At 34.6% G+C, this 22,262-nt stretch overlaps 2 protein-coding genes across 2 annotated transcripts; both read right to left on the bottom strand.

The window, feature by feature from the left end:
- Positions 1 to 946: 946 nt before the first annotated feature.
- On the bottom strand, positions 947 to 15,990 carry LOTGIDRAFT_232547 (hypothetical protein; the record flags this gene model as incomplete). The annotated part of the gene is made up of 18 exons (XM_009056908.1): positions 15,837 to 15,990; positions 15,290 to 15,463; positions 14,474 to 14,558; positions 11,453 to 11,568; positions 10,695 to 10,835; positions 10,075 to 10,103; positions 10,010 to 10,028; positions 8,293 to 8,339; positions 7,540 to 7,561; positions 6,607 to 6,810; positions 6,185 to 6,289; positions 5,819 to 6,031; positions 5,121 to 5,232; positions 3,304 to 3,380; positions 2,386 to 2,544; positions 2,095 to 2,164; positions 1,488 to 1,512; positions 947 to 1,303 (listed from the first exon to the last, which is right to left on the bottom strand). Exons 1-18 carry the CDS (start codon positions 15,937 to 15,939, stop codon positions 947 to 949), a joined length of 2,058 nt encoding a protein of 685 aa, XP_009055156.1. The 5' UTR covers positions 15,940 to 15,990.
- A 1,960-nt stretch (positions 15,991 to 17,950) lies between these two features.
- Positions 17,951 to 22,097, bottom strand: LOTGIDRAFT_161541 (hypothetical protein; the record flags this gene model as incomplete). Its single annotated transcript, XM_009056907.1, has 4 exons — positions 17,951 to 18,344; positions 20,105 to 20,204; positions 21,221 to 21,242; positions 21,879 to 22,097. 4 exons carry the CDS (start codon positions 22,095 to 22,097, stop codon positions 17,951 to 17,953), a joined length of 735 nt encoding a protein of 244 aa, XP_009055155.1.
- Between the last annotated feature and the right edge of the window lie 165 nt (positions 22,098 to 22,262).

Genomic DNA, 22,262 nt, shown 5'->3' with positions numbered 1-22,262 from the left:
TAAATATTTCTAGGCTCCTACTGCGGCCTACTCAGTCTCTTGAGTTGATGTCCTGGGACCTTATTCTCGAAAACTTAACCTAAAATGATTTTAGTGTTCCAGTGATCTGATTGGTCAATCACTAAAATCAATTTTAAATTCAGTTTTATTATCCAATCAGATAACTGTATTTCTTAAAATCTTGATTTTATTTTAGTTAAGTTTTCGAGAATAAGGCCCCTGATTAAATCTCTTCACAGTTACTTTGTAGCCTACTCGAGAGTTTATCATCGTCTACTAAAAAAGTCAGATTTGTTGGCCCCACGTTCCTTAAGGCATAAGCACTGGTAGCATATATTGTAGAATATAAACATTAATGCTGCCGGTGCTTAAGGTGCTTGGGTTGAATTCGGGTAGGTTTATCTTAAATTCCCAACATTGGCCAGGTAGCACCCACGTATCTTGGTAGGCCTAATAATGCCGAATTGTGGAACAGCGTACCCACAGGCTGTCAGATTTATATTTTCATATTGTTGTACTTTCGGTTTGCTGTCCCACAATTTGTCATTCATTTATTAAAGGGAGAATTGCGGCATAGCCGGGTGTAAATGATACCTTGGTCCGCTAAACTAATCAGTAATAATGTTCCCAGTTTACCGTCCAAATTTAAGCTTTTAAATCCAAGTGTATCCATAATTATCTAAGTTTGAAATTTATGTTAACTAGTCGTCTTTTTAAGAGACTTTTTATTTTGATTATCCGTTGATGATGTGTAAGTAATAGACTGAATCACCCTGTTCCACATCCTGTCCTTTAACTATTGTTATAATCCCTTTCAATTCATTACAAAATTTTATTTCCTCTATAAAGTTTTTAGCCAAAAGTAAGCTTATATTGGACCAAAATACAAATAAAATTATACAAAGATGTAGACCTATATGAAGAAATATGACCATGGTTCATAAGTTTATTGATAGGAAGACATCATCATGTTATTCATAAGAATTTTCCTCCTTTTTTCTGCTATTATTTCTGCATTTTGTAGGCCTATCAATTCTTCCTCCATCTTTCTAATCGCTTCCATATCCATTTTCCCGCTTCCCATTTGTTGTAATTGTAAAAGTTGTGACATTTGTTGCATATGTCCCATCTGTCCCATCTGTCCCATATTTTGTCCCATTCTATTCGTGTTAAAAGTTTGTATTGGTTTTACATTTGTTTCATCCTTTTTCTTTTTCTTTTTCTCTTTCTTTTCCTTATGTTTATTTTCCTTGTCCTTCTTTTGCTTCTCCTTCCTTTGATTCTCCTTCTCCTTCTCTATCTCCTGCACAAAATTACATAAACAATGTTATCTGACCAATTGGTATAAAATGAAATAATTGGGTGTTTTTCTTCACCCCCACTCTGCGTATTATTTTCATGAATTAAAAAAATCAAACCAAACATTACCAAACCAAAAAAATTAAATAAAAAATGAATTTTTAATTTTGATTAAAAATAATTATTACCTTTATCGTTCTATCTGATTTTGACCTGCAAATAAAAGATGGTAGAATATATGAAAGCAGCATTTTACTCTTAATGACGAGTATCCGACATACTAATTACGTATGGTTCTTACGTGGAATAAATGGGATCCGCGGTGGCTCAGTGAGTTAGATGCTTGCTTGCTAACATGAAGGTACAGTGTTCAATGCCGGCAAAGGTCGAGATAATACCTTCGAATTTTTTTCAACCCGGTTTCCTCCCACCTGACAGTGATGCATGGCGTTGCACGTCTTCATTAGACCACATGGTGCAAAGTAGGACGTAAAACCCCATTCATTTCATTTCATTTACATGGAAATAACATAGTTTACACGAACGTAATTCCCAGCCATTTTCGACTTAATATGTCGAATTTTGAAAAAATGCATGGCCCAATAATTTCAGCCTAAATACGCCACTGGTACTATAACTCTGGGACGACCTTGCTTTACATTGGTTGTATCCTGGAATATTTATGAAGTGTTATTATCTTTCAAGACAAGTTGCAACTACCCGAAGAAGAAGTTTTTCTGGTTCAAATTAAATGGAAGAAATATTGTTTATTATAAAGAAAGTTAGACTATTTACCTGCAACAACAAACAATAATCACCACGATAATCAAGATGGTTGTAAATGACACTCCAATTTCTCCTTCACCTAAATATTTCAATAGTAATACAGTCTTAGATCAAAACTGGCATTCTGATAACAACAAGCAAAATCTCTAAACAGCTACTTAAAACCTTTATTGTTGGGAACTATACTATCATATGTAAAAGTAGGATCTAGTGATACTAAAAAGGACATTATGGTCACGCACGCTACTGCATTCCGTAATTATAACTGGGCTCTCCTTCCTAATATGATGAAAGTCTTACTTTTCACCACTTGGTTCAATGCTGTGTCATTTTTTGATTTGGTCTTTATTTCCACCTCCCTTTTTATACTAAGAACAGGTTTAGCTCTTTTAATTTGTTTCTCTTTCTTATGTATCTTGACTTCATCAACAGGCTTTTTCGTTTTACTCTTCGCCGGAACTAAAATTATAAAACGGACAAGCTTATTCAGTATCAATATGTAGACCTACTTTATGGGGCATAGAGTTTTTTCATTAAATATGATTAGTTTCTTGGTTGTTCAGTTAGATCAGAAAAAAGTAGCTGTGGAGAAGTAAGGCTTGGCAATCCGTCAAAATCAAATTCAATTGCTTATAAGCTAAATTTATAATAATTAGGTCTACAGTTAAGGTGAAATTGTTACGTATAATATCATTTTGTAACATATTTAACATTATGAAAAGTTGACAAATAGCAGGCCTTTGTTATCGTGAAAAAATTATTTCGTTTCATATTCTTCTACACATTCCGCAATTTGAATCAGTAGTACAATGTTTTTAGTACAGTGAATTAAAACATCGAAACGAAGGGGAAAATAACGATTAGCCTATAGCTCGATTCAGCCCCGTCGCCAGGAATGAATTGGTGGTGGGGCTCAGATTTTGTATTGAGAAAATTTGAAGAATTAAGGCCCAGACAGAGAACAATTTTGAGGTGCTAAAAATGCATCAAAATCTTTATCTTTTTGATTTTGTATAAAGATTCTGTAATTGAATCTGTCTCTGCTGAACTGAAGAAAGTTTTGCAGGGGCTTAATTCTCACTTGCTGACCCCACCCTTACGACGGGGCATGCTCGATTATGAAATATGATAGTTATTCGCGTGTTCCTGTTATGGCGATATGAAGTCGAGCACGACCAGCTGTCTAAATATCCAAAAAGACTTGAAATTTTGACTTACCTCTTTTATATCTTGAATGACTTTTATCGGATGGTGGTAGCTCAAGAGCAAGTTGTACACCCACATTTCTCCTTAACCTAGTTGAATTGGTCAATCCATTAAAAAGTATATTTCTCGTTTCATTTAATAGAGATTTTCCATTATAGTCATAGTGATGCAATATTAAAGCGTTAGAAAACGCTAGTAGTCCCAGTAAAATCAAAAAAACGTTCCGGAGAAGTGTTTTCATGTTTTAGTCCACCATTTTGTTTGTTGTCGAAATAAAGGGTTGTTTAAGTAACCAAAATCACGTAACGTCATAAAGTTCATTATTTGAAACGTCATAGAACAGGAAAAATACAGGCATCCGTAGATTTGAGCTTTACGCTTAATTTTGTTTTAATAATTTTAGAAATACAATATAAGCGGGCAAAAGAAATTAACGTTAAAAACGAAAAGACTGAAGAATCTTGGGCACTCCAGAAATTCAAAAATAACTTTGCTCTAAACAGGCAACACCGAATAAGCTAATCCGATATTATTTGGTTCCATCTGTTTCTTGGACATTACTCCAAGATTATACGAATGGGAGTTCGTCACATTTTTGGCCAAACATAGAATCAATGTCACAATTTATTGGGGTGGGAAAAGCTCCGGTCCATTTTTGGCTGGTAAGTTTTTGAGAATTTTCACCATGACAAAATCCTAATTACGATTTCCTAGTAATCGATACAGTACCACAATACAGTTGAGGGTAGGCTAAAATGGAGTTGTACGAAGAATGGAAAAGCATACCCCTCGACGGTATTGTGGCATTGTGTAGCACAGGGGCAATTAGAATATACGGTAATTATTTTAAGTTAGCTTTGACACAAAAAAATTATCTATACTGAGGCCAAAATAGATCAAAGGGGCATTTTATGTCTTGTTCAGAACGAGTCCCCATAGAAAAGCATTTTGATTAAAATAATAATTAATTGTTTAACTTTTTTTCAAATACAAGATACTACATCAAATTTTTAAGCGTGAACAATAACCAGATAGCCGCCGAAGTTGAATTTTTCAATCATGGTACCATAAGGCATCTTCAAAATGTCAAGCTATTACGAACTTAGTACTTATACCTTAACTGCAATAGTCACCATTCTTGAATCATTGAAGTTTGTAAATGAAGCGATTTAATAAAATTGTAAGTTAGCAAGTACATCCTATCAGATTCCTCAATAAGTTTGTGAACACAAAGTCATAATGATAACAGCCTTTCTGATTGACTGTATTCGCTGGCGTATACACCATTCAAATCACTGCATTCCATTATACAAGAATGGTGGTTATTGCAGTCAAAGTGTAAGTGCGAGGTTCGTAATAGCTTGACATTGTGAAGATGACCATAGAGATGCAGGATAAAGATCTTAATCTTTTAGTTTTGCTACTATTGCCATAACCGGCAATACCAAAGACATTCGTTTCCCTTGTCCCAAACGTTTGCCTTTTACTACACTGCATTAGCATGCAACTTTGCTGTAATAGAAAAAAGGTAGAATTGTGAGTTTGGATGTCTGTGTATTAGCATACAAAGCTACACAATCGATAGTCCTATCGGCAAAGGTAACTATATGCGTTACATACATTAATGCATACGTTATAGATAATTTGATAATTTAATTATAAGATTAAAGATTATTTAATTATTAAATAACTGAACAAATTCAAAAGTTTTTCGCATATATCAAAGAATATTCAATTTAGACTTGATGCAGGGACCTATCTCTAAACTTTTAACATTAACTTGATGTCATTCGGCAGCAACTAAAATAAAAGAAAACAGTAACACTTACCGTACACACACGATTACAAGTATGAAGGAAACAACACCTATTACACCCATCAGTGCCATTTTGATAGTAGCTTGGGTACTTTCATCCTCTTTTTTTTTCTTCTCTGCATCAGCTATAATGATAAGATAGTAATTACAAGGATTGGAAAGAGATTTTCTAAGATTTTAATGTGTATCCGGGACACTGATAGCAACAATTTGCACATTTCCAATTTTGAATCAGACATGGATGGTTCTTGCAATTCCACAAAAATAAGAGTTTGATTCACAAAATATGCGAATAAGACGCGATTTGTGACATCCTCAAATACATAGTTTTAGTGGAATTTTAGGAACCACAGACGTCTAATTGAAAATTGGAATGATAGACCTTATTCGCGTCTCATTTCTGTTACACTGTACTGTAATTGTATTTGTTCCTCCCCCGAAATCTAAAGTAAGTTTGGGAAAGACAGACAGCTCGTACACACTTTTCAACACTTGACATTTGTGGTATTCGTTTTCCAGTCTATCGGTAAGATGGCAGGCCATCTGAATGGTACACGGCACCTGTGGTCTTCTGGTCATGGACGAGTCCGTAAGATCATTTGGTGTCCTTTCCTGAATTGGAGTTCATTTTTACATTTTCTACGGCCTCTTATGATGGTAACTTAATGAATTTAATTTTTCTGTATGACATAGATGTATGTCAGAAATTACCCTTGGCCTTCTCCTGTCTCTTTAACATCACCTGCGCATCCTCAATTCTTGGTTTTTTTTTTCGTTTTTCTCTTTTTCCGTATATAATCGTTGGTTGGTTGGTTCTTTTTATCCTTTTGATAAGGCTATCATTTACATTGTTTACGGAAGGTTGTTTGTGAATGTTAATCGGAACTTGTATTTCGTTTTTCAAACCATCAGTGTTTCCCTTTACTGAAAAAAAAAAAACTATAATTAAAGAACAAGCTACTTTTGTCTTTTGAATTTCAATTGACCTCTTGTACTCTTGAGAAAATACTATATATTATAATTATTCAGAATAAGTTTGTATAATGGTTAAAGTCTATATAGTACAAAATAACTTACTTTCCACCATTTTGGCCACTGCTGTATCATTTTTTGATTTTACATACTTATTTTTAGTAAAATCGGGTTTAGATCCTTTAAGATGTTTACCACCATTATTTTTCGCTGGAATTAGATTATAGACAAGCTTATACCTTGTTAGTATGAACAAATATTATATAACAAAATATAGATATATCCACTATGCTTTGAATCCGAAACATCTTCCCCCTGATAGCTATGTTGACAGGTTGTCTGCTGGAATTTTATGGGAATTTTTTTTAAACCTAGTTGTTACAATCGAACCCCGATATATTGGGCAATGCTGCCGCTTTCGTTTTGTTCGCATCAAGTCACCCTGTAACCCTTGAACATTTCGTTGTGACCGGAGTCTTTAATGACCTAGAGATTATTTATCAAATATTATTTGAATGCTAACTTACCGCTTTTAAATCTTGGATGGCTTAGATCTGATAGTGGTAGATCTAGATCAAGATCAAGTTGGCCAACAATATTTCTTCTTCTTCTCAACCTAGTCTTGTTAGGATCTACACCATTTCCAAGGCCATTTCTCGATTCGTTTAAGAGAGAGTTTCCATTATAGTCATGGTGATGCAATATTAAGGCGCTAGAAAATGCTAGTAGGCCTAGTAAAATAAAAAAAACTTGCAGGTGAACTGTTTTCATGCCTTTTAAGTCCACTGTTTTTTCTTGTTGTGAAAAAGTAGAATAAAGAGATGTTAATTAGTAACCACGTAACGTCATAAAGATTATATTAACGTCATAAAAACACCAAAACATAGGCACCCGGCTCTAGCAAGTTTTCGGAATTGTTTTCTTGTGACCACACTACGGACTGGAGTTTTTGAGATATTTTCTTTCAAACTTACAGGAATTGTTTTTTTTATTGTCTTTTTATTTTTAAGTGTCGGCCCATGCAAGTTTTAGGGATTTTTGTCTTGTAAACATTGTTCAGACACGGGAGTTCTGGGATATTTTCGTGAAACTTTTTGAGACTTAAAACTGTCCGTAAAAACTGTCCGTCAACTTTTAATACTGTTTGATCTACATTTAAGCATATGTCCACTGAGTCTCGAAAACTTTAGCCTTACTGAGGTTTGACTTGACTGGGATCTCATGAATTCACAAAGGCGTATCTAGCATCTATTATGCTAACAAGCGGAAGTTTACAAGTTTTCACTAAATCAAGAGCAATAAGAGGACAAAGGTCATTGACATATCTTTTTTTTTCGATTTTGTCCGATATATCATCACATTTCATGATGTGTAATGTGTAATGGGCGGAACGGGAGAGGGGTGAAATAAAAAAGGTGCCAAATGTAATATCCCGGTATTGCGGTACGAAAAACACAAACCAGTTTTATGTTTCATTAAACCCTGAAATATATATTTACAAAATTAACAATAAAGTACAACCGTTAAAATATATAGTCAGTTTAACATAGCTTACAGATATAATAATGATATACAACTAATAGGGGCTGTCATAAAGGGAGGTAACTACATTATTTCCAGTCATATGGTACAGTATGAAAATGTCTGCTGTTCAAAATATATAACTGAATAAAAATTTATTGTATTATTTATTGTATTGTAAATAACTGAATTAATAACCTACCCCGTAACGGAGTATTAAGACAAAACTAACTTAAAGGGACTGATGCGTCATTTTGGGGGGTTGATTTTAATCTTGAACATATTATGTAAATAGTCTTCGGAAGTACTAGAAATGTACGTAAATCGCATAATTCCTTTAAAAATATTTCAATCTAGGAATTTTATTCACTTTTCCTAAATATGTCTTTTCCATATATCACAGGACGAGTGGTCATTTTAACATTCAATTGCGGATAATTCTGGACACACATGGATTTGAAGGCTCAAATTTCGACGGTGAGTTTTTAACACTAACTAGTTGACTTAGCTCCGAGATTCCGAGATTAAAGTATGATTGGTGACAAAATATGGCCTACTTGTCCTTTTCAGTTAAAGTTTAACCTTAAGACTGTAAGCTTATATAATTTTGCAATGTAATAAATCAAGAGTAAAATAAAAATGTGATATGATATAAGTATGCAATCATACTATAGACACCTACACTGTCCCACCTCCACCTTCCCTAAACCATGACGATATGAAATACTCATAGACCTACCTGAAAATACTGAAGAAATATTGTTAGAGTATCATATTATATAGTACTATCCAAAGAATGGAAGAACATGCAAAATCCTAGTTGTATAACAGCTACAATATTCTCCCAGATCCAAGTCTAAAGTGAGCATAAAGCAGAGGGACTGAAACAGGCAAACATTGACTGTTGCCAGGAGATTCCAAAAAGTGCTCACCCTGATGTGATTCGTACGGTCACCACATCTGAGTTAACCAGTCAAAATGAAGGATAAGACTACATTAATGATTATAATGCTATAATGAAAAGTGCTCAATCAAAAATATATTTGAGACAAGTAATTGGTTTACACAATCTGATCTGATGTAAACTACATGGTAGAAATTAACTCTAACACAGCTACCATGTGATCAGAGAGTCACAAAGATATTGTCAAATATTAGCTCTGCTTCAAAATTGAAATGGGCAAAACGAATGAGGTGCGAATCGGAAAGGGACATAATGGGAAGGGGCGAAATGGGAAGAGGCGATACGGGAAGGCGAATTAGGAAGGGACGAAGCGGAAAAGAACACAAATAGAAGGGGAGATATGGAAAGGGGCTAAAATGGGAATAAATTAGGGACGATATTGGGCGAAAAAAAACTGACTCCGACCAACAGCTGTAGATGTTTGGCGGTAATTGGCCGTCTCCGATTATTCCATTATCGATCTCAATGCTGCTTTTGTATGCTCTTGTAAATCTCCATTATTGGAGGAGATTAAGATAGGCCTATATATATCATCGCAATCCGTACAATATTCTACTTCCTTTTGCTTCTGTAGCTGTAGGCTAATCAAATACTAGGGATATTATACCAGCCAGTACTTTCGGATTAACCCAGTGTGCTTCCAAATGTTACCGAAATGGGCTATTGTTTCTGTCATCGAACAATTTCCTGATTGGACTAACAGTAAATAAAACTTTCTTTCATTTTCGAGATCCCATTGATAAGCCATTCTAAATAAAACAATTATTCATTTTTCAACATTTTTTTCTCAATTACAAGATATAACATATGGACAATAACCGCCCAAGTTGATTTTTTCGATCATGATACCATAAAGTTGCAAAATATAGATCTTATTCCTTAAGGGTTGCTACTGTTACCATTAACGATACTACTAAAAATATATTCGCTTCCCTTGTCGCAAACACAGATTTGTCATCTTTCTAATCCTCCCCGCCACCAGTTGCCACTTTGCTGTAAAAAAAAAGGTAAAATTGTGAATTTAGAAATGCTTCTTAACTTTAGATGCGTGTAAAGTATATTGACATATCTTAGTTGGTTTGAACCGATATTGTCATAGAGATCTATAGGTACACAAACGATAGTTGTGCAGTGCATGCGTTAATGCATGAAAGAATAATCATGATGGTTTTAATGGTTTGAAGATAATCTGATAAATTTTGGAGGAATCTGAATAAATTCGAAATTTGAATCATACAGTTCTAAGAATAGGTTAAATGTTTACTCTATGCATGGAATTGTCTCTTAACTTATTGCATTCTCTAAATATAAATTTAGAATTTATTTTAAATTTGTCAATCAATTAGAAAAATACAAGTCTGTATTCTATAAAAGTGCGCAGTTTGTGACTTTTGTAAGATGGGGAAATAAAAATGAAATAAAAAAGAAAAAATAACAATACTTACTATATACCGACGGCTGCACCTACAAATACAGTAACACCTACAACTATCATAATAATCATTTTCACCCTACCACTTGAATTTTTCTTCTTTTGAGCTACAATGATAAGATAGTAATAATAGATTTAGATTCCATATACAAGTGGAAGAATAATTAGATTTGTCTAACCAGAAAAGTGGAAATACTGCTGCATTCAACATGAAAAATGCAATATCTAACGTAAAGACAAACTTGTGCTCGTTTTAAAACATTAATGCAAAACATTGGTGTTCTTTAGCTAGTTCATCGGCAAGAAGAATGACAAGCAATAGGCGGGATGGTACATGGCACCTCTGGTCCTCTGGTCACGTAGTCATCCATAAGATCATCGGATGCTCTATTTATAGCCCTTTTGATGAAATACAGGCCTGTTCAGATTAAAAATCTATCGAAACCGGTCTAAATTAGGGAAAAAATTCATTTCTTTAGCCTCTGCAGTGGCAGAGTCAGGTTTACGTCCGACGGAGGGCGAAATATCTGAGGTCGCCCAAATTTCTAAAACAAGAGAGTTCGATAAGTCTGAGTCTGATGATGGTAACTTAATGAATTTATTTCTTTCTGTTTGATTTTCACCACGCCATGAGTTTGCTATTTTGCAAACAAATCCAAGAGCTAGCATTAACAAAATAAAGATTAAAATTGAATTACCCTTGGGTTTTGCCTTAGCTTTTCTTTTTATCCTCTTGATAAGACCATCATTTTCATTGTTTACGGAAGGTTGTTTATGCATGTTCATTGGAATTTGTTGATGTATTTCTTTCTTGAAAACATCATTATTTGCCTTTACTACTGAAAATAAAAACTAATACTACAGAGCAAGCTACTTTCTTCTTTTGAACTTCAACTGACGTTGTCCAGTCTCATCTACAAAATGTCAACTTCATCTTATACCTTGTAGGCTATGGCAGCAGTTTGAAAATGCAGCAATTTGATTGGATTGTATGATTGGCTGTATTCGTTGAGCTCAATCCAATCAAATCGCTGCATTTCGTGATACAAGAAAGGTGACTATTGCAGTCAAGGTATACGATGAAGTTCGTAATAGCTTGACATTGTAAAGATGTTCCAGTCTAGGACTATTGTTTTCTTTTATCTTGACGTTCTGTTAAATCTGTTAAATAGTTCAATAGTTCCGGGTATTACTAAGACTCAACCCATTATTTATGTTTTTCATTGGTTATATTCGTAAACCTGTCTTTCACACCATGTTGCATTTTAAATCATGAAGAAATTTTTAAAAAAAGGCTTAAATCCTGCATTTTAGGCAATTTGAAAGACTAATCGTGATCAACATTTTCTACTGTTAAAATAAAATGATTTAAAATAGATCTATATCTAATGCACAACAGAAAATTGTATTCTTCAGCACCAAGGAGGCGCCAAGAATCTTGAGAAACGTTACTCACCTTCATTTACATTATGTTTTGCGCGTTCTTGATCCTGCTTTAGATTTGTAGATAACCCTATTTTTGTTTTAGAACCTGCGCTAGCTTGACCAACATTATCGTGAGGTAATTCAAAGCTGATGGATAATCCACAAATAACGACAAAAATGCAGCACTGGTAAAGCAACATCCTGTGATTTTTAATGACTTGCGCCTTTCTAGTTTGAATCGTCCTCAATGAGCTTGGTTGTCATAATCAGATATCATTGGCTACTAAGTAACGTCAATGACGTTAGTATTTTATAATAGACGTCATAACATGACCATTTTATTAATTTTGCTCTTTTGGTGAGTTATCAAAGGTTCAATCAAAGAAATATAACGATTTGAAGTAAGCACACGTCCCTCTACCTTTTCTTTTCTATCACCCCTTTCAGTATCCTTGATCGATTGCACCGCCCCTCCCACAACACACCCACAGACATCCTCACACACGTTTTCGATGTATTCATACGCCTTATTGTCACGTGACAAACTACAGTTATTGGAAAATAAACGCCGGTTTGGCTATCTTGTTTATTGAAGGGAGTGATAGTAGAAATGTAAATATCACATTAGCTTACTTATCTTCGTTTCGCTCTTTCGCTTAGCGGAGTATAAACCGGCCATCGATTAAGATACGATTGAACAGACGAGGAACGTAAAAAGAAAAATATTTTTAAGAAATACTCTTTATAATTGTTAAATCAAATGCTTTTATTAGTAAAAAACTAAGCTTTCCACGATCTTTATCAGTTAATAAGTTCAGATTCTCCAGTTTTCAATTCCAGTCTTCACCTACAAAATAGATATTTTGTAATCAATGATCGGTCGATCAACGATATTTATGAAACATGATTATGTGGAACACAATGGAACAAGTAATCGGTGGGCAGAAATACCCCCAGACCCACACTGCTAAATATCATTACTATTTTACCAAAAGTACTTTTTGGAAGTTGTATTGCTGTCTTTTGCTCGTTGAAAAACTTCAGGTCTTAAGAGAGTTTGATTTGAAGAACAAAAAGTCGGCCAATGACACTGTTTAGTACCTCTATCACATTTCATGGCTTTGTCTGTCTTTTGTAGTCGATTTACACACCAAAACGAGGGTCAAGATCCTTTATTTTTGAAGGATATGTGTACAGTTTAGCCTTGTTTATCCAAAATTTTTAAGAAATCGCGCTTTATTACGAATTTCAGTTCAAAGTCGAGTAATGAGCGATTTACCTGTCGTAACAATTCACAGATCCCCACATCACTAATCAGAATGGAAATCCGACTTCACCCCCCTCTGCAAAAAAACACAAAAATAACTATTAATTAAAGGGACAGATGCGCAATTTTTTTACCAATCGTATCTTAGTCTCGGAAACGGGATTTTCTTTAGCTAAGCCAATCAGTAATATTGTGTTCACAGCTGACCGTCGAAATTTTAGCCTTCAAATCCATATGCATGTCCAGAATTATCCTCGTTTGAAAGTTAAAAAGACGAGTCGTCTTTTCTTGAGATACTGCCATATATGAAAATAAAGACATCTATAGAATCAGGAAAAGAAATTCCTAGTTTGAAGTATTTTTGAAGGAATTATGCGAGTTTCGTAGATTTCTAGTAATTCTGAAGAATATAGGCCTACATATTATATTCAAGATTCAAACCAACCCCTAAAATGGCACAACTGTCCTTTTAATAATAGTAATAGCTATATGATTTCGGTAATATCTGCGTATTCCCATTGCAGAGTCTATATCTACTAGTGGGCAAACCGAGTGTCGGATCTTAAATCTAAAAAGTGGTGTGGGGGGCTGAAATTATTGTCTGGTAAAGCAAATATTTTTAAAACAACATATCCATAAGTTAAATTTGTAGTTGCTTCTCAAAAGCACTCGAATCAGAACAAAGATGGCCGACATTTCCTTTGTTAAAGGGCCAATGTATGCAAATTTTCTTTATCAAAAACATCGTAAATTATACCGAAATATATTTCTAAAATATGCATCAAATCAGTCTACGAGGTATTTACTATTAATGAAAGGCTGACAATATAACAAGGTAATTTGGCAAGAGCAGACAACTCTGTTTGAAGATTGATTTTGATTGGCTAGAATAGCGAAGTGATTTTGGCGCGGTCGCTGATGAAATACTTTTCAGATTAACCTACTCAACTAACAATATTTCATGAATAATTATTGGTTGTTTTATTATGGTATATAATTATGTAATATATAAATTTTGCAGTAACCATTAAATAAATGTATATTCACAAACTTGTCTGGTAATAAAAAATAGACATCGCGTCATTTGAACGGAAACAATCGAACTACTCTATTTTCAATATGGCGATATCCGTTCAATATACGAGAGTAACTAGCAGCATTCTAGTCCTGAAGTTGATACGAGTAGTTTCCTATAAATACCGTCTTAATATCTTCCTCTCCTTCTTTGAAAGCTTCTCATTTCTCTTGTTTCGTTCTCAAATGCAGCTTCGTCTTCATTATCTGGCGCATTAAATCGTAGAAGTATACTGTCAAAAAACAAATAGAAATTTCAAACGAAACTCATTATACTTCCTACAAGTTTTAAAACCTAGTAAAAAGTAAATAAGGTTATATCAGAATAATGGCGTAAAGTCTAGTAGTTGACGTTTTTATTGAATTTAACATCGGTAAATATCTGCTGAGAACCCTGTTGTTCTCAGATCATGATGGTCGCAAGGTCGACCATGATCACCCCAGTGACGTTTTAAGCAAAAAAATGCCTGGTGCTATTGCCCCAAACTTAAAATCATGTGGCCTCAACTTGGCCCGACCACCCAATAATTTTATAGCAACGCCACTGGAACTTTTAACCGTTTGAAAATTCACTCATAGACTTTTAAAAGAGTTTTTAAAGATTTGTAACCATTCATTGAAGCTGACTTTTATTTCCTTAAATCTAATCCAGCACTCATGTAAATCAAACTTCTAAATCATATTGAATATTTGAATTAAAGGAGCACTTACCATACAAATATAAACATAACTATGAATGCAGTAATCGATATGCCTATTATAAGTGGTACAGGACTCACTTCTTCTTGCTTGGCTTCTAGAATTAAAATGAAATGTAATAAAGTTCAATAAAGTAGAACAAACGGGCTATATAGCACCATCACGCGATGAAAATCATAACTAGGGTTGTACGAAAACAATCGACAATAAAACGAAATCAGAAATAGAGCAATTGTTCAAGATGGGGAGGTTGTGTGGCTTGCCATTATAGGAATAATTCTGGAAATAATTAACTCAATCTGAAATGCACTATTGACCAGTCTAAAGGGTTTTCACTAATCCTTCAGCGAAAAGAAGTTTTACGCCCAACGTCTGCACCTAATAGGGCTAATGAAGTGTTCATACAGTTGTGAGCTTGTTATGACGTTATTATTGAGTTGAGTTAAAGAAGGGTTTCCTTATTTTTTAGTGTCAAATAAAGCAAACTATATGATTAATTGGTGTTTCTACCGAATTATCATGTATTCTTAATCATATCGTTATTTTCTTATATTGCATATAATAAAGAGTTTTAACCAATCATAAATGTCAATGTATGTATTGTCTGGATAAACAAAAAAAGACTTTTTGACCTTTTTGATCGGTCACTCATTTGAATTCTGCTGGTAATTCTCTTCTAATTTAGCTAATTATGAAATTATTTTATGGACATGTGAGACAAACTGGTATCTTTACAAGTCATTAGAACACCTCTTCTTTTTATTCATATATAATTTTTAGCATTTTCATTTTCATAAATGAAAATAAGGGAACCCATCTTTAAATTACCTTTCTTGGGGGCCTTTTGAGCACTTTGTTGAGGCTTAGGTTGCGCAGGCATGTAGTGAGCTTTTCTTTTCATCCTCTTTATAATGTCACCATTTTCCTTAATAAAGGATGATGGCATGCGAACGTTATTCATTACTTGTATTTCCCTCTTAAAACCTTCATTGTCTCCCTTTGCTGAAAGTTATATCAAAAAAAAGTTACGTTGAATTTCTTTCTTTCAAAATCATACACTACGCGTATTAATTATAGCTATTTCCCTTTTTTAATATCCGGGGGTTTCTTTACTCAATCTTACAGGCAAAGTCCTTGCAACTTCCATAAATACCAATAGGTTACAGAACTATCTTATCTCCTGACACTAGTTGAAGAGGACCTCGCTAAAAAATTACTAGGCTAAGCTCAGCCTCGCTAAGCCTAAAGCCCATGACGTGCTAATGGTCAATTGAACAGACCTAGATTTTAACTCATTTCTTTCAGATTGGGCTACTCAATAACAAACTTGATATTAAACTAGATTCTATAGATTAAATGTTGTTCCTTGACTCACCTTGGGCATCGTTGGGTCTTGCTCTTTTTGGACCTATGTTTCTAGATAGGCCTGATCCAGGATTACTACTTAGTGTGGCGCTAGGTTTAATTTCTATATCCATGCTAGATTTATCGTGAGGTAGTTCAAAGCTAATAGAAATTCCACATAAAACAATAAAAATGTAGCACTGGTAAAGTAACATCCTGAGAATTTTTATGACTTTAGTTTTTGTCGGCCATGATTTTGGTTGTCATCATAAATGAATACTTAGTAACGTCAATGACGTTATGTTATGGGCCTAGAGTAATCATAACACGTCATAAAAGTAGTTCTGTGGATGTTTGTTTGCTTTCATCTTCACAATTTCTGTTATACAAGACAGGTTGCAATCATGGTATAAGACGCAGTTCGTAATAGCTTGGCATTGTGAAGATGGGTTGCTTTATCAGGAGTTGACCGATTGTATACCCTTTATTGTCGATAAATAATAATTTGTACTAGTAAGGGTTATTGTAAAATTGTCCAAATTGTAGCTTTTCTTACTGACTGAAAGGACGTGGGATTAGTGAACCATGAACACCTTCTCAATCGCTGAAGGAGCCAATCTTCCTATCGACTATCAAGTGTGATGGGTGAGTGGGTATGAACTTTTACCGTGCACATTCTGTCAGTTTCTTACAACAACTTCTAATGAGTATACAAAATGTCTCCTTTATGCGTATTTTGGCTTAGTCAAGAGCGGCCCTGAAAGCCCAAGACCCTCAATCTTGAGATCTCACCAATACACAAGAATCATATTATACAAATTTACATCAATATTGGGACAACGATTGAAATAACAAGCCAATTTTGACACCATAGCAAAATCAAGTTACAGAACCATCAAGATCGTCTATCCCATTCGATATCCATCAAATAAAGTCAACGTCCCGTTTTAGTCAAAATCTAAGCGAAACTGTAGTCTCTGACGCCCAAACTATTCCTGTCTACGACGAGGATATAGTTTGGGTCTTTTCATTGAATTTTCTGTTGCGACGCCTTCATCTCCATCAGAGGATGCTGATTACAATTCAGGGGCAATAACTCACATCCGTTGGAAGAGCGATCGTAATAATTCGATATAGCCCATCGCCACATGTCAGTGTTAACGAATTATAGTGGAGAAAAGCAGCTATCAATAGTAGTTCATTACTTGATATAGTAAGTTGAACCACGATGATCTAGTATGGACATTGAATGGTTGTTACATGATTCTTATAAGGGTTAGTTGTAAATAAAGGAACCAACATTAGGTCTAAAGGTTTTATTGGCATTATTTCAATTTTAACTTCAAGATATACCGTTTTTATTTGTTTTATAAAATACACAATTTCGTGTTTCATGTACCATAATTTACTTTGCATTTTTTTCTTTACCTACAAAATGGACAATTTTGACAGTGAGATTGAGACATATTTATACAAAGTTTGTCTAGGTATCGTTGCAGAATAATAGATCCAGAAAAAGCAAATAACTTGTTTGGCATTTTCACAATGTCAAGCTATTACGAACTTCGTTGTTATACTTTGACTGCAATAGTCAACTTTCTTGTATCATGGAAGTGTGTAAATGAAGCGATTTGATTCGATTGTACGCTAGCAAGTACAGCCAATTAGACTAGACAGTGAGTCTATGAATACAAAGCCATAATATTTACAGCCTGTCAAGAGCTCTGATTGGCTGTTTTCGTTGGCGTATAATCCAATCAAATCGCTGCAATCCATGATACAAGAAAGGTGACAGTTGCAGTCAAGGTATAAGGACGAAGGAAGCTTTAAAACTATTAGACAGTATAATGAGCCGGGAGCAAAGCATGGATGTCTAGGCCAGCTGTACATATCTTATGAACTTTAACTACACATCACTTGCCGTAGCTCTGCCTTAGCCTCACTCTTTCTTATTCGATAGTACGAGACGAGCTCGAATCATAGGTGTCGAGGTCAGCTGTACATTTATTATAAACCTGACCGTGAACTACACACAACTTGCTCTGCCTTACCCCCTTCTCTGTTATTAGAAAGTACGAGGCGGGCTCGAATCACGTGTGTCAAGACCAGATATTATAATCCTAAACCAACCACACATCACTTGCCTTAGCTCTTACCGGGTTTTTTTGTGGCTGTCTGTTTTTCTTTTTTTTCTTTGGTTTCCTTTTTAACTTTCTTTTTGACATCCTTTTTCTCTCCCGCTTTGACTTCCTCTTTGACTTCTTCTTTTTCTTTCCCGCCTTCATTTTCACCTTCATCCCCACCCTCACCTTCATCCCCACCATCCCCACCATCCCCACCATCCCCATCCTCACCTTCATCCCCACCCTCACCTTCATCCCCACCCCCACCTTCAGCCCCACCCTCTCCTCCCTCTTCGTCATTGTTTTCATCGGTATTTTCTTTGGCCTTCTTTCCCTTCTTTTCCTTCTTTTTAACCGGACCCTTTTGAGCCAAGGCTACACCCTCTGATTTACCTTTTCTAAATATGTAGACTTGACTATAAAGAAAAGATACAGAGAAGTAAGTACTTATTTAACCAGCCAGTACTATCAGGTGAACCATTATCTTAAAAGAACTTATTTAACCAGTACTATCAGGTGAACCATTATCTTAAAAGAACTTATTTAACCAGTGCTATCAGGTGAACCATTCTCTTAAAAGAACTTATTTAACCAGTACTATCAGGTGAACCATTATCTTAAAAGAACTTATTTAACCAGTACTATCAGGTGAACCATTATCTTAAAAGAACTTATTTAACCAGTACTATCAGGTGAACTATTATCTTAATAGAACTTATTTAACCAGTGCTATCAGGTGAACCATTATCTTAAAAGAACTTATTTAACCAGTGCTATCAGGTGAACCATTATCTTAAAAGAACTTATTTAACCAGTGCTATCAGGTGAAACATTATCTTAAAAGAACTTATTTAACCAGTACTATCAGGTGAACCATTATCTTAAAAGAACTTATTTAACCAGTACTATCAGGTGAACCATTATCTTAAAAGAACTTATTTAACCAGTACTATCAGGTGAAACATTATCTTAATATAACTTATTTAACCAGTACTATCAGGTGAACCATTATCTTAATATAACTTATTTAACCAGTACTATCAGGTGAACTATTATCTTAATATAACTTATTTAACCAGTACTATCAGGTGAACTATTATCTTAATATAACTTATTTAACCAGTACTATCAGGTGAAACATTATATTAAAAGAACTTATTTAACCAGTACTATCAGGTGAACCATTATCTTAAAATAACTTATTTAACCAGTACTATCAGGTGAACTATTATCTTAATATAACTTATTTAACCAGTACTATCAGGTGAACTATTATCTTAATATAACTTATTTAACCAGTACTATCAGGTGAAACATTATATTAAAAGAACTTATTCAACCAGAGGAATAATAACTTAATATAATTTATTTGAACCATACATCAGATGATCGTATTGGTTAAATAAGTTAAATAATGGGTTTTTTGATAGCAATGGTAAACTAAGTTGTACAAAAAGAAGGAAAAGAAAGAAAGAAAAGAAAGAAAGAAAGAAGCAAATATATTTTACAAGGATAACAACTTAGGTTCACAGTTAAGGATCCTTTCTACCAGCTGGTCCTTGGCCAAACTTCGTGGCATTGATCTTTCCCAGATTATCAGATGATAGCGCTCGTTAAGTGGGTTGAACAAAGATAATGGGTCATCTGGTAGTACGGGTTGAATAAGTTATATTTAGAGGAACGTAAAGAGGTTTTGTAATTTTATTTATGTGTATCGGATACACTGGTAGCATCAATTTGCACCATTCCAATTTTTAGCCAGACGTCTGTGGTTCAGACCCTTTGCGATGAGTTTAAAACTTTAAACTTATTTTATAACCATTGTTATCAGATGACCCATTATCTCAACAGAACTTATTTAGCCAGTAGGCCTACTATTAGATGACCCATTATCTTATTTAACCAGTTTTGCCATTGTTTTAGTTCCCATCAAGATTTTTCCAATCTCTCGCCGGCCATCAAAGACACACGTACGCATCAAAACATCAAGGTTTAGAAGGTCACATGATACTTACAAAATTACATGGCGTGATAATCTGGTCAATATTTGGAAGAATAATATAGGATCCACATACGCTGGATAGGAAAGGGTGCAATATAAGCTATACGTTTACATGTACATGTAAGGAAACCCCCTAGCAACTTTGATAACCGACAAATAAACAAAACCACTTACTATCCTATTGCCCCAAGAAGTGCTGCCCCAAAAACCGATCCAAGGATTATAGCTTTTTTTTTTCCTCCATACTTTTTAATTTCAGTTTGTTCAGCCTCCCCTTCAATAAAAAAAAAGAATTGGTTACAGCATAACGAATAATTTAACCATGCTTACAGCCAATCGAAAGTTAAAGGGGCAAGTCTGGCATGATGGATTACGCCAATATCATCTTGAGCAGGGCAACTTAACATATTTATTTCATCAGATGTCGATATAGTAATTAATCCTCTTGCTCTGCATCCATCCAATAATTACACGCCTGTGAAAAAATTATTACAGAAATTAATAAAATCTCTTTTTTCGTTCTTTTCTGCCGGCCGCGTCTATAAAAGCGTTTTGAGTCGATGGCATCATACTAAACTTTTTATAACCTAATGGTTATTAAGTGTGAATAATTTCCCTTTGTTTACAGCAACAGTGTCTGTAAATGGTCGAGTTATCTTTATTTATAACGGAATTTATCAAACAACATCAAATGTCTGACCCTAAACGGTGCCGATATTTCACAACCAGTGATAGATGAACTGGACCAGAGTTGTTGTCGGGTTAGGATTTTTTCTCATCCTAACAATGTCAAGCTATTGCGAACTCCGTCTTAAACATTGACTGCAACCACCTATCTTGTATCAAGGGAGTTTGTAAATGCAGCGATTTGGTTGGTTTGTAACTAAGCGAAAACAGCCAATCAGAGATCTCAATAGGCCAAAATGGTTACAGTCTGTACGTCGAGGGTTATGATTGTCTGTATATGCTGGCGTACAATCAAATCGCTGCATTCCGTGATACAATAAATGTGGTTATTGCAGTCAAGGTATAAGACGAAATAAGTAAAGCTTGAACATTGTGAAGATGAGACTTTCAGTACGCACACATAATTACAATATTGTATAATACACATAAGTTTGTTTATATTTATATAACAAAGCGTTAAAATGAGTATGTAGAAACGTGTTAATTGGCCGGTTTGAAAATCACGTGACATCATAAATAATTAATTCATCGGTCCCAAATACGAGGTTAACCTTGTTAAAAGAGCACGGTAGATAGGGAAGAAAAAGAGAGAAAAATCCCCACCTTTTATGGCAAATCCATCTACCTGAAAGAAATAGAAAACATAATTAATAAGTGTCCGATTTGGTATTATTACAATAATGTATACCTAAATCTTCAAATTGAGGTTTGGTGATAACATAAACCATAAACTTTAAATAAAGTTGGAAGATTTCATAATATAACTTATCTATTTTTATGCTACCGAGGTATTATTTATCAAGTGTCAATGTGTTGTGGACGCAGTAATGGGGAAAATTTCGGGCAAAACATAAGCACATGACAGCTTTAGACTTATACCTTGACCTTGAATTATGACCTTGACTGTAGGTCAGCGAAAACAGCCAATCAGGGGCATCGACAGAAAGGCTGTGAACACACAGTCTATCTGTTGAGGACGCCGATTGGTTGCATTAGCTGGCGTACAATCCAATCAAAAATCGCTGCATTGCGTGATACAAAAAAGGGTGGCTATTGAAGTCAAGGTATGAGTGCAAAGTTCGTAATATCTTGACATTGTGAAGATTGTAGAGGAAGGAAGTATTTTAAACCAGATATTCTGTTTCAAACCTCTCTCTATATTTTGAGATCCTACTTCTACGGATGTGCTTAGTCATTCGGACATCAAAACTTAAAATCTTTATTAGTTTCATAATGAATAGCTTAATGGAGTTTCATTTACCCTTTTAGGCTGTTCATCTCTGTTATCATTAGAATAATCATTTTGCATTCTATTATTTCTATAATCTCTATTTCTATTTCTGTCATAATCTCTATTTTCATTACCCCTGTCATCATAATATCTGTTTGAGTACCTTCTATTCCGTCTTTTTACAGCTCCATCGGCTCCATTGTTGAAAAATGGTGGCTTGTAAACTTTTTTCGGTTGATCTGCTGCCATTTCTCCCTTGAAACCATAACCACCCTTTACTGAAAATAGTTGTAGACTTGAGAAACTGATAATATCATTAATTTAAATCAAAATCAAATTTATATATTTTGGAAATTCGCTTTGGTTTGAATTGGTCGCTATCAATCTCTATACATTTACATGTCGCTCGTTCCA

Source organism: Lottia gigantea, assembly GCF_000327385.1.
Source record: "Lottia gigantea unplaced genomic scaffold LOTGIsca_29, whole genome shotgun sequence".
Lineage (NCBI taxonomy): Eukaryota > Metazoa > Mollusca > Gastropoda > Lottiidae > Lottia > Lottia gigantea.
This window is presented reverse-complemented; position numbering and strand designations above follow the sequence as displayed.